At 36.2% G+C, this 20641-nt stretch overlaps 1 protein-coding gene across 4 annotated transcripts in view; it reads left to right on the plus strand.

The window, feature by feature from the left end:
- LOC117287943 (transcription factor 12-like) overlaps window positions 1-20641 on the plus strand; it is a 98996-nt gene that overhangs the window by 59900 nt on the left and 18455 nt on the right. For all 4 annotated transcript variants that reach the window (XM_033768589.1, XM_033768591.1, XM_033768590.1 and 1 more), the window contains 3 exons: window positions 5759-5837; window positions 11623-11690; window positions 12346-12534. In XM_033768589.1, coding sequence (XP_033624480.1) covers window positions 5759-5837; window positions 11623-11690; window positions 12346-12534 — 336 coding nt within the window. The remainder of the gene's footprint in view (window positions 1-5758; window positions 5838-11622; window positions 11691-12345; window positions 12535-20641) is intronic.

Genomic DNA, 20641 nt, shown 5'->3' on the forward strand with positions numbered 1-20641 from the left:
CAGGAACTCACATCAAATGTAACTGATTAAACTGTTATGAACTATTAATATTATAAAAATCAGTTTTTTCCCCAATATTTTAACTTGACATTCAAGGGAGAGCAGCATTTGTAATCACAGTGATCAGAACATTGATATTTATTGGTGAAAGTCGAAGTGCCAAATGTTTACGTGCAAATGTGAGAATTGAGTTTTAATGGGTGTTACAACAGAAAATGACCTCAGACTTGTTGGTGGATTTAGCATTTTTGTCACTAAGCAAATTTAACAGTTCTTTAGTTATATAAATGCCCAAAAGACTGGAATGTTCTTGGTTTTTTTTCTAAAGCTGTAGCCTGTAGTTTGAACGTTCAGAATGTTAATGAAATGCTGACAAATAGAATGAATCATGATCTTGTTTGAAGACATGACATAAATTAGTGCCCACTGGATTGTTGAACATGATTGAATACACTCCATTGTTCATTTGTTGAATGCTTGTGATTAACAACCTAAGTGCAACTACTGTGATGTCTTACCTAGTAGAGTAGAATCACTGGAATCCAATCAGGGTTATACCATACCACCTCTATTGATCATCTACCTATTATCTAATCAGAAATGCAAAATATCAGGCTGCTGGAGGTAAACATTGAATTGGGATATTTTTTACTCATAAAATTAGAAGAAAATTAGAAAAAGTGTCTTGCCTGTAATGAGGCCACATCATTACCTTGTGGCCTTCATATTAGCGCTACTGCTACAGATGTGCTTCGTAACTTAATGTAAACATGTCTAGGGCAGTTATCGTACATTGCAGATGCTGGTTAAATTTATAGCTGTTTGATTCTGACCAGTTTAACAACATATATAAACCAGCAACAACACAGAACAACAATGGATGCAAACTCTTATTTCAAGACTTATTGTGCAAGTCTCTTGTTCATTACTCATTTGAAGGTAATGCAAGCACATCTATAAACTTTGGAATATTGGCCCTTGGTTTTCTGATTAAAAAGCTTCTGGAAATTGAAAAACACTTTTGGGAAATTCAGTTAAACTAATGTTACAAAATGTTTGTTTGTTTTCAAAATTGTTTTTACTTGACCCATGGAGCTATAAAAAGGATAGCTCCATGCTTGGCCCAACCACCCAATGTCCGATTTTAAAAGTATGGATTATTCAATAAATCATTTTTAAGAATGCATAGGATTTTGTTGTTATCATTGTTCTCCCAGCTTGAGACATTTCCCTGACTTTTCCAGACTTCCAACTACTCTTGAAAAGACTTTAGAGATACGGATTATAAAGTGATGTGGCTTATTCATGATTATAAAACATTTTTAATCTGAATCTTAATTTGATTACTTTTCATCGGTGCTACCGATTACCAACAGTAAGTCAGGGTATTGACTATCTACCTTGATGATTGAAGCCTACAAAGTATTTAGTTCATGAGGTTATTTTTTCTTCTTATTTTGTTGGAAGTTGGTGAGAGATGAATGACCTTCCCATAATCCCAAATTTACAACTTGAAGCATTTTGAACTTTGACCTTCTTAACATTTTTCTTTTAAACCAACTTTACAGTGGATGTTGATATACATATTTTATGTATGTTGAAACCAAAGAGACATTGCTAAATAACACTAATTCTGAACAAATAAACCAAAACAAAGGGAAGTGTTCAGTTTTTAACACTATCAGTGTACATAACAAAAATAAGTTATGAATAGTTGCTGAGTTCTTGTGGGGAGCAAGTCATTCTGTTTCAACTTGTATTCTAATATCAGTTATAGTTTGGGAAACCATCTTTCCATAGGTATGAACAAATAACTGTTTGTTTAGTTAGTTTCTGTTTGTATGATTGTTTTCCTTTTGGGTGGCTTGGTGGTATGCACAAAGTTTATTAAGAATCGGTAGACATGGGAAAGTGAACATGTAGGTGTATTTGAAAGGAAAGGAATTGAATGTGTTTTTTGTGTTTAATGTTTCTTAATGTTAAATAGAACCAAACTCAAACGCCTCTCTGAAGAATTACCACTAACTTGATCAAACTTTTCATAAAGACACAGGACACTATTGGTAATTGTCAAAGACTAGGCTTCATAGTTGGTGTATCTCAACATATGAACAAAAATAACAAACCTGTGAAAATTTGAGCTCATTGGTTGTCGAAGCCGCGAAATATTAATGAAAAAAAAAATCACCCTTGTCGCACCATGGTCACACAAAGTTGTGTGCTTTCAGATGCTTGATTTCGAGACCTAAAATTCTAAATCTGAGGTCTCGAAATCAAATTTGTGGAAAACTACTTCTTTCTCGAAAACTACGCCACTTGAGAGGGAGCTGTTTCATACCATCACCTCTCCCCATTACTCGTAATCAAGAAAAGTTTTATGGCAATAATTGTTTTGAGTAATTACCATCAGTGTCTACTGCCTTTAAAGAGAATGACCTGGTTTCTGGTGACATTTAGACAGACTGGAGTAGTATCCCGTCATGTCGTCTAATCAAGTTGTAATTGTTCCAGACACAGGTTGAAAAATGCTACCAAAATTTTTAAATGAGGCAGTCTGCGTGTGTACTTGTCAATAATTTCAATTCAATATGTTGATGATATAGCAGTTGCACGCCATCTGAAATTGTGCTACTCCAATAGTATTTCCATCATATGGTTTCCTACACTAACACAGACACAAAGTATCTTGCCATGTCTATCAGAAATGGCCAACATTGTCAGTATTTGCCCTTGGTGGAGGACAGGTCAACTGAATCAGTTTGCCCCTTTGAAGTATTACAATAACATGTGATTTGCTTTATCTTTGATTTTCAATTTGCATGTTAAGTTCGGGTAAGGAACATAAATTCCAGGTTATCTTCCTTGATTGATTGATTTGTGTACTTTAACCAAAGTAAACTTATTGGATGGAAGATAGAACTTTGCAATGATTTGGTAATTAGGAACTCCGAAACACCCCAACCTTAAATATGAATCCCTGTTGTTGCCAGGCAATACTATCCAAACCAAACCATTATTGGTATAATGGCATCTTTTATTGTTATCGCACATGCGTTTCACGTGTTGGTATTATACTGTCTGAAAAAGAAAAAGTCATGTTGTCCTTCAGTATTGCAATTAATAAATGTCCCTGATGCTCCCTGACTTGAGAAGTTGTAGCTTTAGTGTTCTCTTTGTATTATAGTAGTATCTTAGGCTACTGACACCACACAAGTTCAGCTCTCACTTACTCATTCAACCATGAAATTTGTAACAAATTAAGTATTTTTTCACATGTGGTTTTATTGATTTGTTTGATCGTTAATGTTAACATTTTACTAAGGATAAGTGTTAGAAAATGCATATATTTGTTTAGATGTTATACGCCTCTCATAATATTTATTCATGAGTACATGTACTTCATAATTCTAACCCAAAACGAGGCTGTGGTGGCGGATGTGCGCCTATGGCCTCATTTTGGGTAAAAATTACGACGGCATGCGTGAATATTGAGAGAGGCGTAGAAAGTGGGGTAGGGTTGGGGGAGACAAAGGGGTTAGGGTCAGGAATATTGTCTTAATATTACTGTATGTATACAAGGATAGGGGGTATTTTTCACTGTGTCAAATTTTTATTTGTAGATTTTGGTTGAGCTAATTGTGCATAGAATCTTGATCAATACAGAACACTACCTGATACAGTCCTGTGATAGCCAGCTGCCACCTGCCCAATCTAGTCAGTAACCATTAAACAACCTGTCTTGAACAACCTGTCTTACATGTGTAGTTGCATCATGTGGATGTGGAGCGTTGATTACTTAGTACTAAATAGTTTCTTCTTTTGAGTGAGATATTTGGAGCTCTAAAAATAAAGCCTATTATAAAGCATTCCTTCAGACTACATAAACATGCACAGAAACATTTTCTGAAGTTGGCTTTTGATAGCTATGGCTGTGGCCAGAGGCTGTGCAAGCTTCATTGTTGCCTCTGCAGCCAATAGAATAGCCATAGCCGTACTGTAGCCATTGAAGTCGGTGTAAACTTGTGCTGGTTTTAAGATACTTATTCAGTCATTTCATTTATTACTTTAGCTGGAGTTACTGTTACACGTATGTTGTACTGATAGTATGGTTAACCTGTACCTTTTATATAGGGAGTTTTAAAAGCATTTATTATACATGGTTTCAGAAGTGTGCATGTTTTCTCTCTGAATTAATTGTGCAAGAATTATATTAATATTAGGTGAAATTATTTCACATTGTTTCATCTACATTTAGGTCTTCCTTTGTTCTGCATATAATTGCATGAGATTTCTTCGAATGAGCATTTGATGTGATGTGACATGTATAAATGTGTACATCCATGCCACTAAATCAGACAAAATGTCAAAACACAGATAATATACTGCTTTAGTTCATATTTCTTGTTTTTCAATTCAAGATTTAAAAGGGATTTTTTCTTTCAAGTAATTAAACATTAAGAGAATCAACACTGTAACTCAATTGTATCAAACACAATTTACCTCACATCTTCCCCATTCTTCTTATTTGATTACTAATGGAGCCTATTGTTTTTGTTTTGGGTTGGTACTTGTTGAGGGCATTGACTGTATGACCAAATTGGATGAATTGGACCATGCAAGACCCCCATCCAGTGGACAATTTAGCTTGGTGATGTTATAAGCGGGTGGCATGATTGCTGACAGTATTTTGAATGTTTGGCATCTGGAACAGGCATGGGTGGAAATTAGGACTCTGTGGGACTTCTTGTCCTGTTTTGGTCTCAGAATTTCACAGTAAAATTGACACATCTTATGTTTTGTATTGAATAGTCAACTAAGACCATTTTCTGAAAGAATCAGGACAATGTTAGCGTTAAATTAAAAATGTATTAAAAAGATATAATGATAATAATCATATTAATAATAAATTGAGTAAGTGGGTCCTGTGAAAATGTTGGAAAAGAAGGTGCATTTAGTGTACAGTTTTGTGTAAAATACTTGATAGCTTTACAAATTCAAACTTTGGCTACATACAAGGCCTGTATGCTATTGCTTTGTTTTTGAAAGGGCAGGGGCACCAAGGCATTTTGTCCTCGGTAAAGGCCACTCTATGAGAAATTGTAAATTACTTCAGAGGGAGCCATTTCTCACAATGTTTTATACTGTCAACAGCTCCCCATTGCTTGTTACCAAGTAAGTTTTTATGCTTACAATTATTTTGAGTAATTACCAATTAGTGTCCACTGTCTTTAAAGGTAGTGGACACTATTGGTAATTGTCAAAGACCAGTCTTCTCTCTTGGTGTATCTCCACATATGCATAAAATAACAAACCTGTGAAAATTTGAGCTCAATCGGTCATCGAACTAGCGAGATAATAATGAGAGAAACAACACCCTTGTCACACGAAGTTGGGTGCGTTTAGATGGTTGATTTCGAGACCTCAAGTTCTAAATCTGAGGTCTCGAAATCAAATTCGTGGAAAATTACTTCTTTCTCGAAAACTATGGCACTTCAGAGGGAGCCGTTTCTCACAATGTTCTGTACCATCAACCTCTCCCCATTACTCGTCACCAAGAAAGGTTTTATTCTTATAATTATTTTGAGTAATTACCAATAGTGTCCACTGCCTTTAAGGAATAATTGAGGTGACAATAGTTTGATTTGACACACTTGTGTTGATGTACATGTACAATGTGTAATGGTAAATGCTGTAATAATGGGTTAACAATACCTTTATGCCTGAGTCATTGATTTGGGATGTTTTTTTGTCTTTATAGATCTACTCAGCAGACCATACAAATAGCAGTTTTCCATCCAACCCATCAACGCCTGTTGGCTCTCCTCCTCCTATGTCAGGTAAGTTACTTTCTTCCTAGTCATAGCATTTAGGTATTATTTCTTAGTCTTTTAAGTCTTTTGCTTATTTTTATAAATTTATAAATTTGAAAATTAATATGCATGATATTTAAAATCAAGTGGACCATCACACAAATCCCAGGCTTCACATGTTGGAATGTTCATGTATATTTGCATTTATAATAACCTCATCTGCATAAAAGAACCTTAAAGGTTGATAATTCTATTCATCTTTTAACAGAACAGTGTATGCACATAGATACATGTCCTTATACTTTCACATGGTATGGGTTTTTTGAAGAGGACAGTGGACATGTAGTAATTACAATGAATGTGCTTCAAAGTTATACACTTAAAAGCATTTTAAACAATCACATCACCCTAACTTGTATCCTTGGATCCTGATGAATAATGTCACCATGTTGAGTGACTTAGCAAGCAGGGTGTGCCAGTTGTTTCACTATTTATGTTTCATGATGGTTGTTACCAGACCACATGAATGTTGACTGGTCCCTGGGTGTTTGAACTAGCATTTTGGTATGTTAACAACTGAGGAAATCAAATCATTTGAAAATTCTACTTTATAAATTTTATTTTAAGTTTTCTTTTTTCTTTTTCAAAATAATCAACAACAAGTATCGGGACCATAAAACACACCACAACAGAATTTCAAGTACTTTAGAAAGGGATGAAGTTACTGACTAACTTATCACAAAACAAAAAGAAACTTGGATTACAAAAGACGAATAGCTCAGGGCTGAAGTTTGTTGAAGCAAAAATTGTTCTGAATTTTAGAAAGCTTTTTTCCCCCAATCTTATAAGATAAAATGCTGTACACAAAAAGAAAAGCTAGTAATAATGTAGTGAAATTGTAACAATAAAAAAAGTAAGTCAAAGGATTGTAACTTTGTCTAGTGATGAAAGTTGGCAAGTTTCTCTGTGAGTCCTGAAATTGTGAGGTTAATCTATCCTGGCAGGTTCAGGAATAAATTGCAGAAGCCAAGCCAGACAGGGGAAAAGCACCAATCTAATTAGATTTCCTGTTAAAGGAAAAGGAAAACGGAGATGCATAAAAACCAACAAGGGTGGGGCTTGTCAAGTAGGGATTGGGCAGAGTGCAGCCAGAGGGCATCATTGCTTTCCCGACAGACAAGCCACCTTAAGTCACCCTCATCCTCAATAAGATATTTAAACAGCATGAGAATCCAAAAACCAAGATCAAGTATTTTATCAAAGAATATTATCAATAAAGTACAAAAACCATGATGCAAGTACGTAGTACATGTCTGAAGACAATGTAAAGCCTAGTAATAAGGGGCAATTGGTTTGTTTATCCTTTCAAAACCTTCAATTGTATATAAACAAACAATCTGTGAGCTCAACAATAGTCATAAAGCAGAGTGGTTAAGTTGATTTATTTAATGTTTATTTTCTATCTAGCAGAAAATATCCTGTTGAGACACACTATAAAATACACTAATAAAATACCATCAACGTTTGAAATTTGTGCATTTACAATGAAGCATGAAAAGGCAGATAGGGTGAAATATCGTTAGAAAAACGGATGCCATCATGCATTTAAAAGGCATTGCAATGAGCCAGACAAATTACTCAGTGTTAAGCAAAGGTGCTAGTAGTTTGTACATTTGGTCAAAAATAATTAAAAAAACAAAAATAAAAAATGTCAGTTATCGTTGAGAATAATAAGGTTTTGATAAGGGTGAAAACACCTGGGGTTGTTTGTTTGATAAGGGTGAAAACACCTGGGGTTGTTTCACATTAGGTGTAAGCTTACAACAACTTATGGTTTTACAGAAAGTGTTTAAACTACACTAAATGGTACATCGGGCCTTAGGCACAGATACCTGTTTTTGCTCAAAGACAACTGCAATGGCTTCTCCTTCTCCTTCTTTTTCAACTATTTATTTATGATTCTTTTTATTTTTTTTGTTTAAGTGAACTCAAAACACAATTGTGCCCTTGTATTGTATTTTTGGTGAGGGCGCTGTCTGTGTGTTGTGATTTCTTGTGAGATTGCTTATGAATCAAGCAGGTGAGGTTATTTCCTTCCCATAGTAGGTTGGTGTATATAGCTAGTCACTACCAGCTGTGCCCCATGTATCACTCATCACTACTAGCAGTTGCAACCTCATAACAAGAGAATGCACTTGTACTTGACAGCCTTGTCTCAAACTTGTACCTGACAAGACATGTCAAGTACAACTGTTTACTTATATACCAAAAGATATACTATTAACAAATATTTGTTTCAAGTTGGCCTCAAATCTTAGTGAAGAGTGCATACATTGGCTTTTGTTACCATGCATACATTCACTATTCGCATGCATTCATACATTCATGCAGTGATATTTATATGGAGGGAATTCTGGTCTATAAACAAGCAGCATTTATTTAAATGTTTGAATGAATTCCTGTTTTTCTATTGTTCAAAGAAAGTTCACATTTTCGCCCAAAATAGCAACAAATATGTAAGCCTGTTCTAACTTTTAAAAACCTACTGTGTAACATGGCATAACAATCTTGTAAGATGGTATGTATTTTGTTTTCTTTACAAAAATCATACTAAGATCCACTTTCAACATTAGCTATCCTTCCATAATAATAACATGTTTTCCAAAAAACAATATCAGACTGGCTGTCAAATTAATTCACCTCATTGTGTTGTTTTGAGGTATTGCGGATGTGATAGGAGTGTGTATTCAAACAAATTAACCCAAACCTTATAGTGTCGTAGCATTACGTCCGCCATATCTCAAAAAGGCTAATTGCATACAGATAATTAAGATCATTGATTATTTGAAAAAGGACTTAAAGATCTAGGAACAAAACCTATTGGAGAAAAAAAAAAAAAACTATGTCCATCTGGATTTAATAAATGTAAGAGGAGCCAATGAGAAGTGTATTATTCTTCCTGCAGTATGGTTTAGGATGCAGTTAAGTTTGACCCTAAGACAACAATGCACTGCTTCTATTTTGTAATAGGGTATGTTCAGAGGTGGGGGAACTAGCCCTTAATCCGAGCACCGCGGGTGTCCAAAACATAAACATGACGTAGTCCAAAATTGGCTTGCGTTCACACAGCGAGTTTATTCTTGCCAAGCGGACTAAACTAGCCCAAGAGGTTGATTATTTGGTCATGCATCGGCGACCCTTACTATTGCTGGTTCAGGTTCGTTACATTGCGCATGCGTTTTCCACAGGGTTTCGATCCGCTATCATCTCTACGAACAAATCTTCACAAATCTTTGGGATTTACAAATCTCTCCAACAAGAGTTGTACACTACAGACTACTGGAAATGAAAACCACTACTAATTTTGTTAATACAAACATTTCAAATTGCAAGTAAACCAAGCTTTCAAACAAAGTAATAACTTTGCCAGCAGTTTGCTTGTTGTAATTGAACAAGTTGTATGTTAGATTTAGGACAGATGAAAAGTCTATTGATAATAATCACTGTTTTAACATTGATAGTCCTCCTTCTATAATCTTACAACCTTGGCCATGCAGATGTATACACATGGTAGTTGCTATAGAGATCTTTAAGATTTTAGTAGTCTGTTTAGACATTTTTTGCACTAATACATGACATCATTTTGTTGATGTGTTTGAGTTGCTAGTTCAGTTGACATTGAGTAATATGATAGATTTATCTGCTCTCCACAAGTCAATGACTATACCTAGTGGTGTATGATACTGATGACTGTAGCCAGTTGCAGACTGTGTGGGATCTACGGCTGGCTCCATGCGCACTTTTGTAAAGTGTTCCAAGGTCAAGAATAAAGATGATGGCTTTTCATCCTGTTCAGTTCTTATTATTTTTTTTACTTGGTACTGGGCAAGGAAATATTAACATTAAGAGAGTGCTGTTATATCATTACTTGGCTATCCCACACTACATCTGGATTGTACATTGTAGTCTTGTTTTGTCAAGGGTTTCTTTAGCTGCATGGCCAATTGATGGTCACATAAGCGTGGAATGATCACCTGGAATTGGTGTGTGTAATCTGACTGTAGACTAGATGAGCATTCAGTCTGTTGTGCTTTTCCTTCACACTTACTATGCTCTACTCCAGGATTATACATCCTGCCTTATTATAATCAAATTGAATTTCTTGCCTCATTAACAGCAAACTAATTACTTTCTCCTGCACAATTATATTTCCGTTTGACCGATAAGTTATGGTAACTTTTTTTAAAGTTTTATTTTCAAATTCTCAATTGTGTCGACCTAAGCTCATAAAGTGTAATGAACAACACAGTGTTTTGAATCATTTAATCTTATAGTAAATGTGTAGGTTATTATTATAAAGTCTACTTGGTAGATTTTAGAACTTTATATTTCAATAGATCTGAAATAGATCTGAAATATTTATTCTTATAAGTTTTTGTTGGGTATTAAGGTCACAGTTGAATGCCATTTGGCGTTTTACTAGATTGTTCTTCTTTTTTACTATCTGTTTTTGTCCCAATATATTATTTAAGTAGTGTGGATGACCGACTATGGCTCCTAAACATTAATCAAAGTCCATACCTTGTCACACATAGTGATTTTGTCTAAATTAGGTATCAAGTTAGCCAGGAGTGTTATGCAACTTGTTTATCAAATCAGGGACCTTGATTAACCCTATCACGTATCCACAGGCGACACCAACACATTATCATGGTATTGCTTAAAATTGATTCATTGGTTAAACTTTGTCCATATAAATCTATTAAGACACATTTCTTCATCTTTTGTAGTTAATATTGAAGATACTGCCAGGTCTCACTTTGTAAAAAAACAATTCCACATAATTGGAAGCACTAGCCATTGGCACATTAAAAGGTTAAATGTGAAGAATTAGTTCAAATTATACAATAGTGCATGCTGTGTTTTGTACACCCACGCCGAGGGTGCCACAAAACCCGTGGACCCCATCACAGCTTGCAACAATAGTTTTGTTATACCTTGGTAACATTGTTATTCCTGAAACGTTGAGACCTGAAATGTTGAAACGTTGAGACCATGGTAGTACAGTTAATTATGATCCTATAGGCTAAAGTAGTATATAGTCCCAGCCTATTACCAGTTACTATACATGTACCATCCACCCAGGTAATAGTTAATAAGCAGGACAGTTCTTTTCAAAACTGATCAGTGTACCGAACACCCGAACAATCTACTCCGCAGTAGTAGAATAAAGCAAGACAGTTCTCTAAGAACAAACTCTACCTGGCAAGTAGATACACACATGGTGTTACCGCAATCCAACCTCACCATGCAATGCCTCAAATCCTATATTGTTATTCTTCTCAAAGTTCTGCTGTCATCGTCAGACATTATTATAACGGAGTAATGCATAGTTTAATCATGGTTTAATGAGCAGACGAACAGTAAAAAATAAGAAACAATTATTCACCTGTTCCCTCGAACCCGCGTGTTTGGTACACAGCGCTGGAAATCAACCAAGGTTGGAAACGATCAAGGTGATACTTTTCTACACCGGTTAACATCACTCTTGTTACCTGTCGCGCTGTGCATTACACGTAGCACGCATCCTTAGCCATGGTAACAACACGTGATTGGTTCTCGACCAATCAAACTTCACAATTTTTACCGAGGTATAACAATGTTATCTGGGACAGGGGTAACATTACCATAATCATGGTTTTTGCACTAAAAAATCTAAATATTTCAGTGAAAAATACATTGATTAATTTTGAAATGTAGTTGTTTTTTGCTAATTATTTTGATGTTTGTACTTGAATGTGTATATATACAGGGCCATGGCCAAGATCAAGCACTCAGGCATCACCAGGGCCTTATGTGGAGAGCCATCTACACTCACTGGTAAGTCAACCAAAGTCATACATGGTCATACATAGAGAGTTTGCATCACCCTAAATAACTTGGCTATCAATTTAGTTGCTGATGGTTTATCTGTTGCATGAATTTGAAATGTCTGTCCCTGCTCTGAAACACCATCAATGAAGTCATTTAGGCCTAAGTGTATTCATTATTTTATTTGATTAACGTGGCTTGAATCATAAGGGATGTTTTCTTTCTGTTGTGCTGCTCTCACACAGTGGCAAACATTCTTGTGAATATTAATATTTGCATTTCACAGTGAATTCGCCCAAAAATTGTGAGAAATCAAATGGTGTATCTCCCAATGTATTACAAATGAATATTCTTGGGGTGTTGTGCACATTGATGAATCCCATCAATCATGTTAAATGTTATAAGTTTGTATATAGCAGGTTTGTCCCCATTGATTGAGACGTACTAATGCTCTAAGGTAGAATGCCAAGTTGATTTTCTCTAAATGTGCTCTAGATGTGTTGTGTGAGAAAGGAAGCAGTCCTCCTGGATTGACCATTACCAGCCTGTGAGGATTGGTTTGGGACAATAATGGGTACATAGCGTTGCTTTCAAATTAATGTCTTTGTAGTTACCAGTTATACAGATTGAATATTGAATGTTTGTTATGACATGATTATTTTAGCAAAGTCGCATGGAAGAGAGACTCGATGATGCAATAAATGTTCTGCAAAGGCATGCTGAAGGAGCCCTACAAGCCATGCCTAATCATCCAGCAGGAGGCATTGGTCCACCTCCAGCCCATACAGGTTCCTCTGGTATGAATGTAGGACCAGCATTTGGTACATCAGGACAATATATAGATTCACATATGGTAAGTTTTCTATATCGTACAAAACGATGATTCACATACATAACAAAGAACATACCAAAGCTACTTTTTGGTTCTCAATATAATACTTAAATATATTGGAGTACATTAAGCATGGAAGAATTAAAAGGTAAAAGTGTGCAACTTTTTGAGGATTAAACAACTCAAAAAACCTCAACATATATTCTGCCATGGATCTATTTTAAAATCATTTGACACCGATCTTAACTGGAACTACTCCTTAAAACAAAAGGGCTTGTACTCTTCTAAATAGCCTGTTATATATTGTATATTTCGTGTACCTTTTGTATTATTATTGTATATTTCTAGCTTTAATTTTCCCGTTAGCTTACTTAATCGTTTATATTTACTTTGTGAAGCGCTTAGAAACTTATTTTTAGTATGAAGCGCTATATAAATGTAATCATTATTATTATTATTATTGTACTTTTAGTTGCATTGCGAAATATCATGTAGCTATACAAATCCCTAGGGATAATGGAACCCAAAATCTGATCATACTACTTACTCTGGGATTCTTGTGATATTTAGACAATTTGCTGAAACACCACCAAATGAATTTTGCTTTGTGGACATTTGTGAATTGTACTCAAATCTCAGTAGTTTTGTTAATGAATGGGGGTGTTGTGGTCAAATATACTTTGACCATTTCCAGGTTGTAGTCCATGAATGAGCACTTGGTGAGATTCTACTCTTTGTATTTGAGACCAGGGTGGTGGTGAAACTGTGTTTAAATTGCTGTTGAATCAAGCTGACACACACACCCACACCTTACATAAAGCATACACATTGGTTTTCAAAAGCTCACTTGTCACTGTTTTTAACTTTAAATGACAAAGTGGAAACGTAGCATTTACCTCACTTACTACTTGAGGAACATGGCATCACAAAGGAGAAAACCTGCCCACTCCTGGGACATTTAAGCTTCTATTAATATGCACCAAGCACAAGTAACATCCTCCCCTTTCCATAACTCCGTTCAAACTTAATTTCCTCAGTGGAAAATAGAAACCTGTAGTCTGTAAACAATTGCCAGGTTCTGTCAAACTTTTGCAAAGTTTGGAATTCTCCAGAGTATTGGGCATGTCTGGTTGGAGTAGAAGGAGAATTGGATTAATAATAAAGCCGTAAACCACTTAGCTGAAGGAAGTTAGAGGGAGGGGTTAAAAACGCTGTAGGTGAGGTAAAAATGAAGCTTGGGGTTTTGTCACAGCATGTTCAGGAATAACAACGATTCTTACTTGAATTACAGGTGATGGGGGAAAACTCATGAAGTGATTGTCTTACAAGAAGCTATTCAAGATTCATAACAAATTAAATTATTCTTAGAGTTGGAGGTAAATGCAAATGTAGCAGCAACCTTTTGAAACTATTCATCTGTTGGATTAAGTTCATAACAATATGGTTTAGCCCTTAAAAACAATTCTGAAAAAGCAAACCACTTTACAATTGTGTGAAAGTTGGCACCAATGAAATCCCCAGGTAAACTACTGCTAGATATGTAGCGTCTAGGTTTTGAGGATGAATAAAAGAATAATAGGTAAAAGGAATATTTCATATTGGTTACATGACAGAACAGTCTGTTTCATAACAAACATTTAGGTTTTGAGGATAAATAAAAGAATAATAGGTAAAAGGAATATTTCATATTGGTCACATGACAGAACAGTCTGTTTCATAACAAACATTTAGGTTTTGAGGATGAATAAAAGAATAGTAGGTAAAAGGAATATTTCACATTGGTCACATGACAGAACAGTCTGTTTCATAACAAACATTTAGGTTTTGAGGATAAATAAAAGAATAATAGGTAAAAGGAATATTTCATATTGGTCACATGACAGAACAGTCTGTTTCATAACAAACATTTAGGTTTTGAGGATGAATAAAAGAATAGTAGGTAAAAGGAATATTTCACATTGGTCACATGACAGAACAGTCTGTTTCATAACAAACATTTAGGTTTTGAGGATAAATAAAAGAATAATAGGTAAAAGGAATATTTCATATTGGTCACATGACAGAACATCCCTCATAATTATACACAGATTATGAATTGATCATGTACGACGTTCAAGAAATATGAATTTGTGTACATGTGTTAAGCTTATGGTTGACACAATTCAAGCCCAAATATGATTTATAACCTACACTTTAATTGGTATAATTTATGTAGTAATATGATCTATAATTTATTCCAATGTGAACACAAAGTATAAAATAAACTTTTGCTGAAGGGGCTTTGGCGTAGGGTGATGTCGTCAAACATCCAATTAAAGAGATCTAACTGATGTTTTGTACACAGAGACCATATTCAAACTCCAAACTGTATTTGGTAATAAACATCTAACAATACAATTAAATTGGACCGGAAGGAAAGGTCAAAATAAGGTCACTGGCCATGACTGACAAAAATGGTACAAAAAGTACAAGTTGATGTCATGTGATTCAGAAGATGGCATTTTGGGGGTTTCCTATCACACTCCGATGTGTGGTACCAAAAACAAACTGGTGGTTAGGGTTGATGTAACTACACGTGTGGCGCAGAATGTTGCCAAAGTTTTACTCAAAATGATAATTGAACTTAATTTATTTTTTAATAATAATAAAGGGGTCGGGGTGGTTCATAGGGTTGTGCCATGTGTGTGGGGACGATCAACGATTGTTTTGTATCTGGCCTTAGTTTCAGCACTTAATCTTGCACAGCAAAACTATTATTTGTGTATGATTTGTATCTATAGATACATTCATGTACTGTACACTGTCGAGCATTTTTAAGAAAAACATTTAAGGCCAAGTGTACCTGATGTAAATGGTGTGCTTGGATCAGACTGTTTACATGCACACAGTGTGGTAAGGACCTTGGGCACAAACCGGAAGTGTACCTGATGTAAATGGTGTGCTTGGATCAGACTGTTTACATGCACACAGTGTGGTAAGGACCTTGGGCACAAACCGGAAGTGTACCTGATGTAAATGGTGTGCTTGGATCAGACTGTTTACATGCACACAGTGTGGTAAGGACCTTGGGCACAAACCGGAAGTGTACCTGATGTAAATGGTGTGCTTGGATCAGACTGTTTACATGCACAGTGTGGTAAGGACCTTGGGCACAAACCGGAAGTGTACCTGATGTAAATGGTGTGCTTGGATCAGACTGTTTACATGCACAGTGTGGTAAGGACCTTGGGCACAAACCGCAAGTGTACCTGATGTAAATGGTGTGCTTGGATCAGACTGTTTACATGCACACAGTGTGGTAAGGACCTTGGGCACAAACCCGAAGTGTACCTGATGTAAATGGTGTGCTTGGATCAGACTGTTTACATGCACACAGTGTGGTAAGGACCTTGGGCACAAACCGGAAGTGTACCTGATGTAAATGGTGTGCTTGGATCAGACTGTTTACATGCACACAGTGTGGTAAGGACCTTGGGCACAAACCGGAAGTGTACCTGATGTAAATGGTGTGCTTGGATCAGACTGTTTACATGCACAGTGTGGTAAGGACCTTGGGCACAAACCTGAAGTGTACCTGATGTAAATGGTGTGCTTGGATCAGACTGTTTACATGCACAGTGTGGTAAGGACCTTGGGCACAAACCGGAAGTGTACCTGATGTAAATGGTGTGCTTGGATCAGACTGTTTACATGCACACAGTGTGGTAAGGACCTTGGGCACAAACCGGAAGTGTACCTGATGTAAATGGTGTGCTTGGATCAGACTGTTTACATGCACACAGTGTGGTAAGGACCTTGGGCACAAACCCGAAGTGTACCTGATGTAAATGGTGTGCTTGGATCAGACTGTTTACATGCACAGTGTGGTAAGGACCTTGGGCAGAAACCCGAAGTGTACCTGATGTAAATGGTGTGCTTGGATCAGACTGTTTACATGCACACAGTGTGGTAAGGACCTTGGGCGCAAACAGGAAGTGTACCTGATGTAAATGGTGTGCTTGGATCAGACTGTTTACATGCACAGTGTGGTAAGGACCTTGGGCAGAAACCGCAAGTGTACCTGATGTAAATGGTGTGCTTGGATCAGACTGTTTACATGCACACAGTGTGGTAAGGACCTTGGGCAGAAACCGCAAGTGTACCTGATGTAAATGGTGTGCTTGGATCAGACTGTTTACATGCACACAGTGTGGTAAGGACCTTGGGCAGAAACCGGAAGTGGACAACTTTCATGTAATATACATGCCTCCTCACTCCAAACAAACTAATTCCATCCACTCTTAATATAGTCCTACTAATGTTTTTAGAATACATGAAATGTAAATCTTTGTAGCACTAGCAGTTGTTTGAGTATAGTAGGTTTATACTACTGGGTCTTGCTCCCTTTCCTGACAGCCCTACTTTGTGACATAAGGTTTCAATTGAGAAATCTTTGCCCAAATCTTTCCTGTTTTAAATTTCCTGAAGTCTGCAAAATGTTAGTGGATTGCATGTATGGTGTTTGTGTTTTTGTGTGTGTGTTTAAAGAGAAGGAAATTAGTGATCCAGATCACTAGGGACAAGTGTTGTTCCATCTTCCTGTTTCACTGCATGAAGCTAGAAGGAAATGCAAGTTACAGGTACAGGCATGCATATGTTGCTTTATCATGGGGAATGTACCATTTTTTTTACCTCAAAAATACCCAAGTTGTGTTTTCTTCATCTTCTTGTAGTTTCTTTAGTAAAATGAATATCAACAGAAGGTGTTTTGATGAAGTATGTTTAATATTTTTCCAGTAGTATCTCATAACTGAAGTCAAGTATTGAATTTTTGGGGTTTTTTTGCTTGCATGAATTTACTAATTGACACCCCTGATTTAATTAATAGGCTTGCCCTTTGTAAGTTCAGAAATTAGCAATATTCCCTATTCCTGTAGCATGTTCATGTTTTTGATAAAAGCAACCACATCTTTCACAGCTGCAATGAATTTCTAGATGCTAAAAAGGATTAGGCTACTTGAAGGAGTGAGTAAGGCTTTCACATAGTTAGAAGAGTTTGCTAGGTGTGTGTGTACACAGTTTGGGTACGGTCCTAGCCTAGCTGAGCTGAGTTGAAATATGTGGTACTCACCATTTGACTCCAATATTCCACAAGTTTCTTCACAACATCACCCAACTGTGCACTACTATGGATATCCTTACTGCTACTGGGTAAAATAGTTCACATTTTGTTCTTACTTTGATTCTCTAGAGTAGGCTGATGCATTAATGTACAATCTATTCATGTAATCTGTCATATGATCCAGTACATGGGCAAGGCATGTAATCATTTGCATACTAGATCTTGTACTCACACTATGGTTTAATATGCCATTCATGATAAACATTGGTTTACTCATGGGGCAGGTTTATTGCTCCATGGTATACTGCATGGTAGTATGTAGCAGTAATGCACATGGTCTTAAAGCCACTGGACACTATTGGTAATTGTCAAAGACCAGTCTTCTTAGTGTATCTCAACATATGCAGAAAATAACAAACCTGTGAAAAGTTGGTTGTCGAAGTTGCGAGATAATAATGAAAGAAAAAACACCCTTGTCACACGAAGTTGCGTGCTAACAAATGCTTGAATTACTTTTTTTTTTCTCGAAAACTACGTTACTTCAGTGGGAGCCAATTCTCACAATGTTTTATCCTATCATTAGCTCGCCATTACTCGTTACCAAGCAAGGTTTTGTGCTGTTGATTATTTTAAAGATAATACATTTTATACTACTGAAGGAGCTGAAATGTGGCTGGTGGCCATTTCAACAAGCAACTACCTTTTGATGCAATTGTGTGTTCAATGTTACAGAACATTTGCTTGCCGCTGTGCGTATTTCACGTATTTATCGTTCCAACAATACATACATGAAGAGCTCTAGTTCTCAGTCAGTAGTTGTGCCTTGAGCGCTCTATAAAAACCTACAACCAGTAAAGATCGTCACTGTACTTGAAGACGTACATGTGCAGTGTACATATCTACTTAAAGGCAGTGGACACTATTGGTAATTACTCAAAATAATTATAAGCATAAAACCTTTCTTGGTGACGAGTAATGGGGAGAGGTTGATGGTATAAAACATTGTGAGAAACGGCTCCCTCTGAAGTGACATAGTTTTCGAGAAATTTTCAATGAATTTGATTTCAAGACCTCAGAATTAGATTTTGAGGTCTCGAAATCAACCATCTAAACGCACACAACTTCGTGTGACAAGGGTGTTTTTTCCTTTCATTATTATTTCGCATATTATCTCGCAACTTTGATGACCGATTGAGCTCAAATTTTAACAGGTTTGTTATTTTATGCATATGTTGAGATACACCAACTGTAAAGGCTAGTCTTCGACAATTACCAATAGTGTCCACTGCCTTTAACATCCATTTGTGTAGAACTACTAAAAAACATTCAAGTCATAGTTAAAATATGTGGCCTTTGTTAAAGGATTTAGACAGCAAGCCAGGTCACAGGCCTGTGAAATCTCTGATTTAAAGCGGATTTCTGCATTTTTCTTGGGTTCCGCTTTTTTCCCGTTCCGCTTTTATCTTCTTCTTTTTTTACATCCGAAATAGATCGTCAAGTAGCTTGTACCTGGAATCGGGAAGCACTTTAATTGCGATTTGATTTTGACATGTGAGTCGGGGGTTAGACCCTGTAAAATGCTCCGTGTTGGTGTTTCATTGGAGCCATTGCTGTTCATTTTTCGTTTAGCGCGATGTCTATTTTACATGTACTTCAATGTCATTGTTCTATTGCACCAATAGCGGGCGCTTTACTAAAAAGCGAACACCTTGAGACAAAATTAGGCACACATGGTTTTCCCCAATGCAACGTATATTGTGTACGGTGTGTATTTTCGTGCGACAAGTAAAATATATGGCAGTCGACGACGAGGACTCATCGCGCTTGTGGATTTATTCCTAAAGGAATGCTACAAAAATATATCTGGAAAATGAGGATGCACAATACACTGTTACATGTAAGAATTGTGGCCTATGTTTCTGTGAATGTGTTGTCTACGCTTCAGTTTTTAACTAAAGCCTTTTATTACGTTGGAAGTGCTGGAAAATCCGGACAACAATTTTCTGCTTTTTTTTTTCATGACCCGCTCACAGACCTGATGTCAAAAACCATGATTTGTTTAACGGATGGGCATACTCGGACAGTTTGATCAATTTTTCATTTGAAGGGAAAATACAGGCTGTCAGGCTCTGACAACTACTAGCCTGTCAATCAGCTTATGAATATATGATTTATATGAACATAGATATTTTCTCAAATCATTTCCATGTGGTATTTTGGAAAATACTCTTTTCGCAAAGTGACTTTCGCATCATTCGATCATTCTATATAAAAAGACCCTGAGAAAGAGGATGACTCCACAAGCAAGGGATTATTCTTATCAAGTTTTTGCAGACTGTGCAAACTAAGATTTCACTCTAAAGAATAAGCCATTAAAGTACAAGTAAAAACAACATGAATTCATTCCATTTGTTTGGTATTTAATATACACACCATTAATGTCAACTTGGGAAGGTTTCATGAAATTCAGCGGCTGTATTTTATTTTATTTTATTTGAAACAATGAAAAGTGGTTTTTCCCACAGTGTTTTGTGCACCTTAATACCAGGCTCTATTTCTTGTTTAATCTTTTTACATCAACATCAGTTCACTTTGTAAGGGGAAAAATATATGGAAACACTTTGAAGATGTTTCCTTAAAGACACTGGACACTATTGGTAATTGTCAAAATAACAAACTTGTGAAAATTTGAGCTCAATCGGTCATCGAACTTGCGAGATAATAATGAAAGAAAAAGACACACTTGTCACACGAAGTTGTGTGCGTTCAGATGGTTGATTTCGAGACCAAATTCGAAATCAAATTCATGGAAAATTACTTCTTTCTCGAAAACTATGGCACTTCAGAGGGAGCCGTTTCTCACAATGTTTTATACCATCAACCTCTCCCCATTACTCGACACCAAGAAAGGTTTTATGCTAATAATTTTTTTTCAGTAATTACCAATAGTGTGCACTGCCTTTAATAGTTACATGTATTTGTACACATGTACATGTATGAGGTTTCAAAATGGCTTTTATACCATTC

This window comes from Asterias rubens, chromosome 3 (assembly GCF_902459465.1).
Source record: "Asterias rubens chromosome 3, eAstRub1.3, whole genome shotgun sequence".
Taxonomy (NCBI): Eukaryota; Metazoa; Echinodermata; class Asteroidea; order Forcipulatida; family Asteriidae; genus Asterias; species Asterias rubens.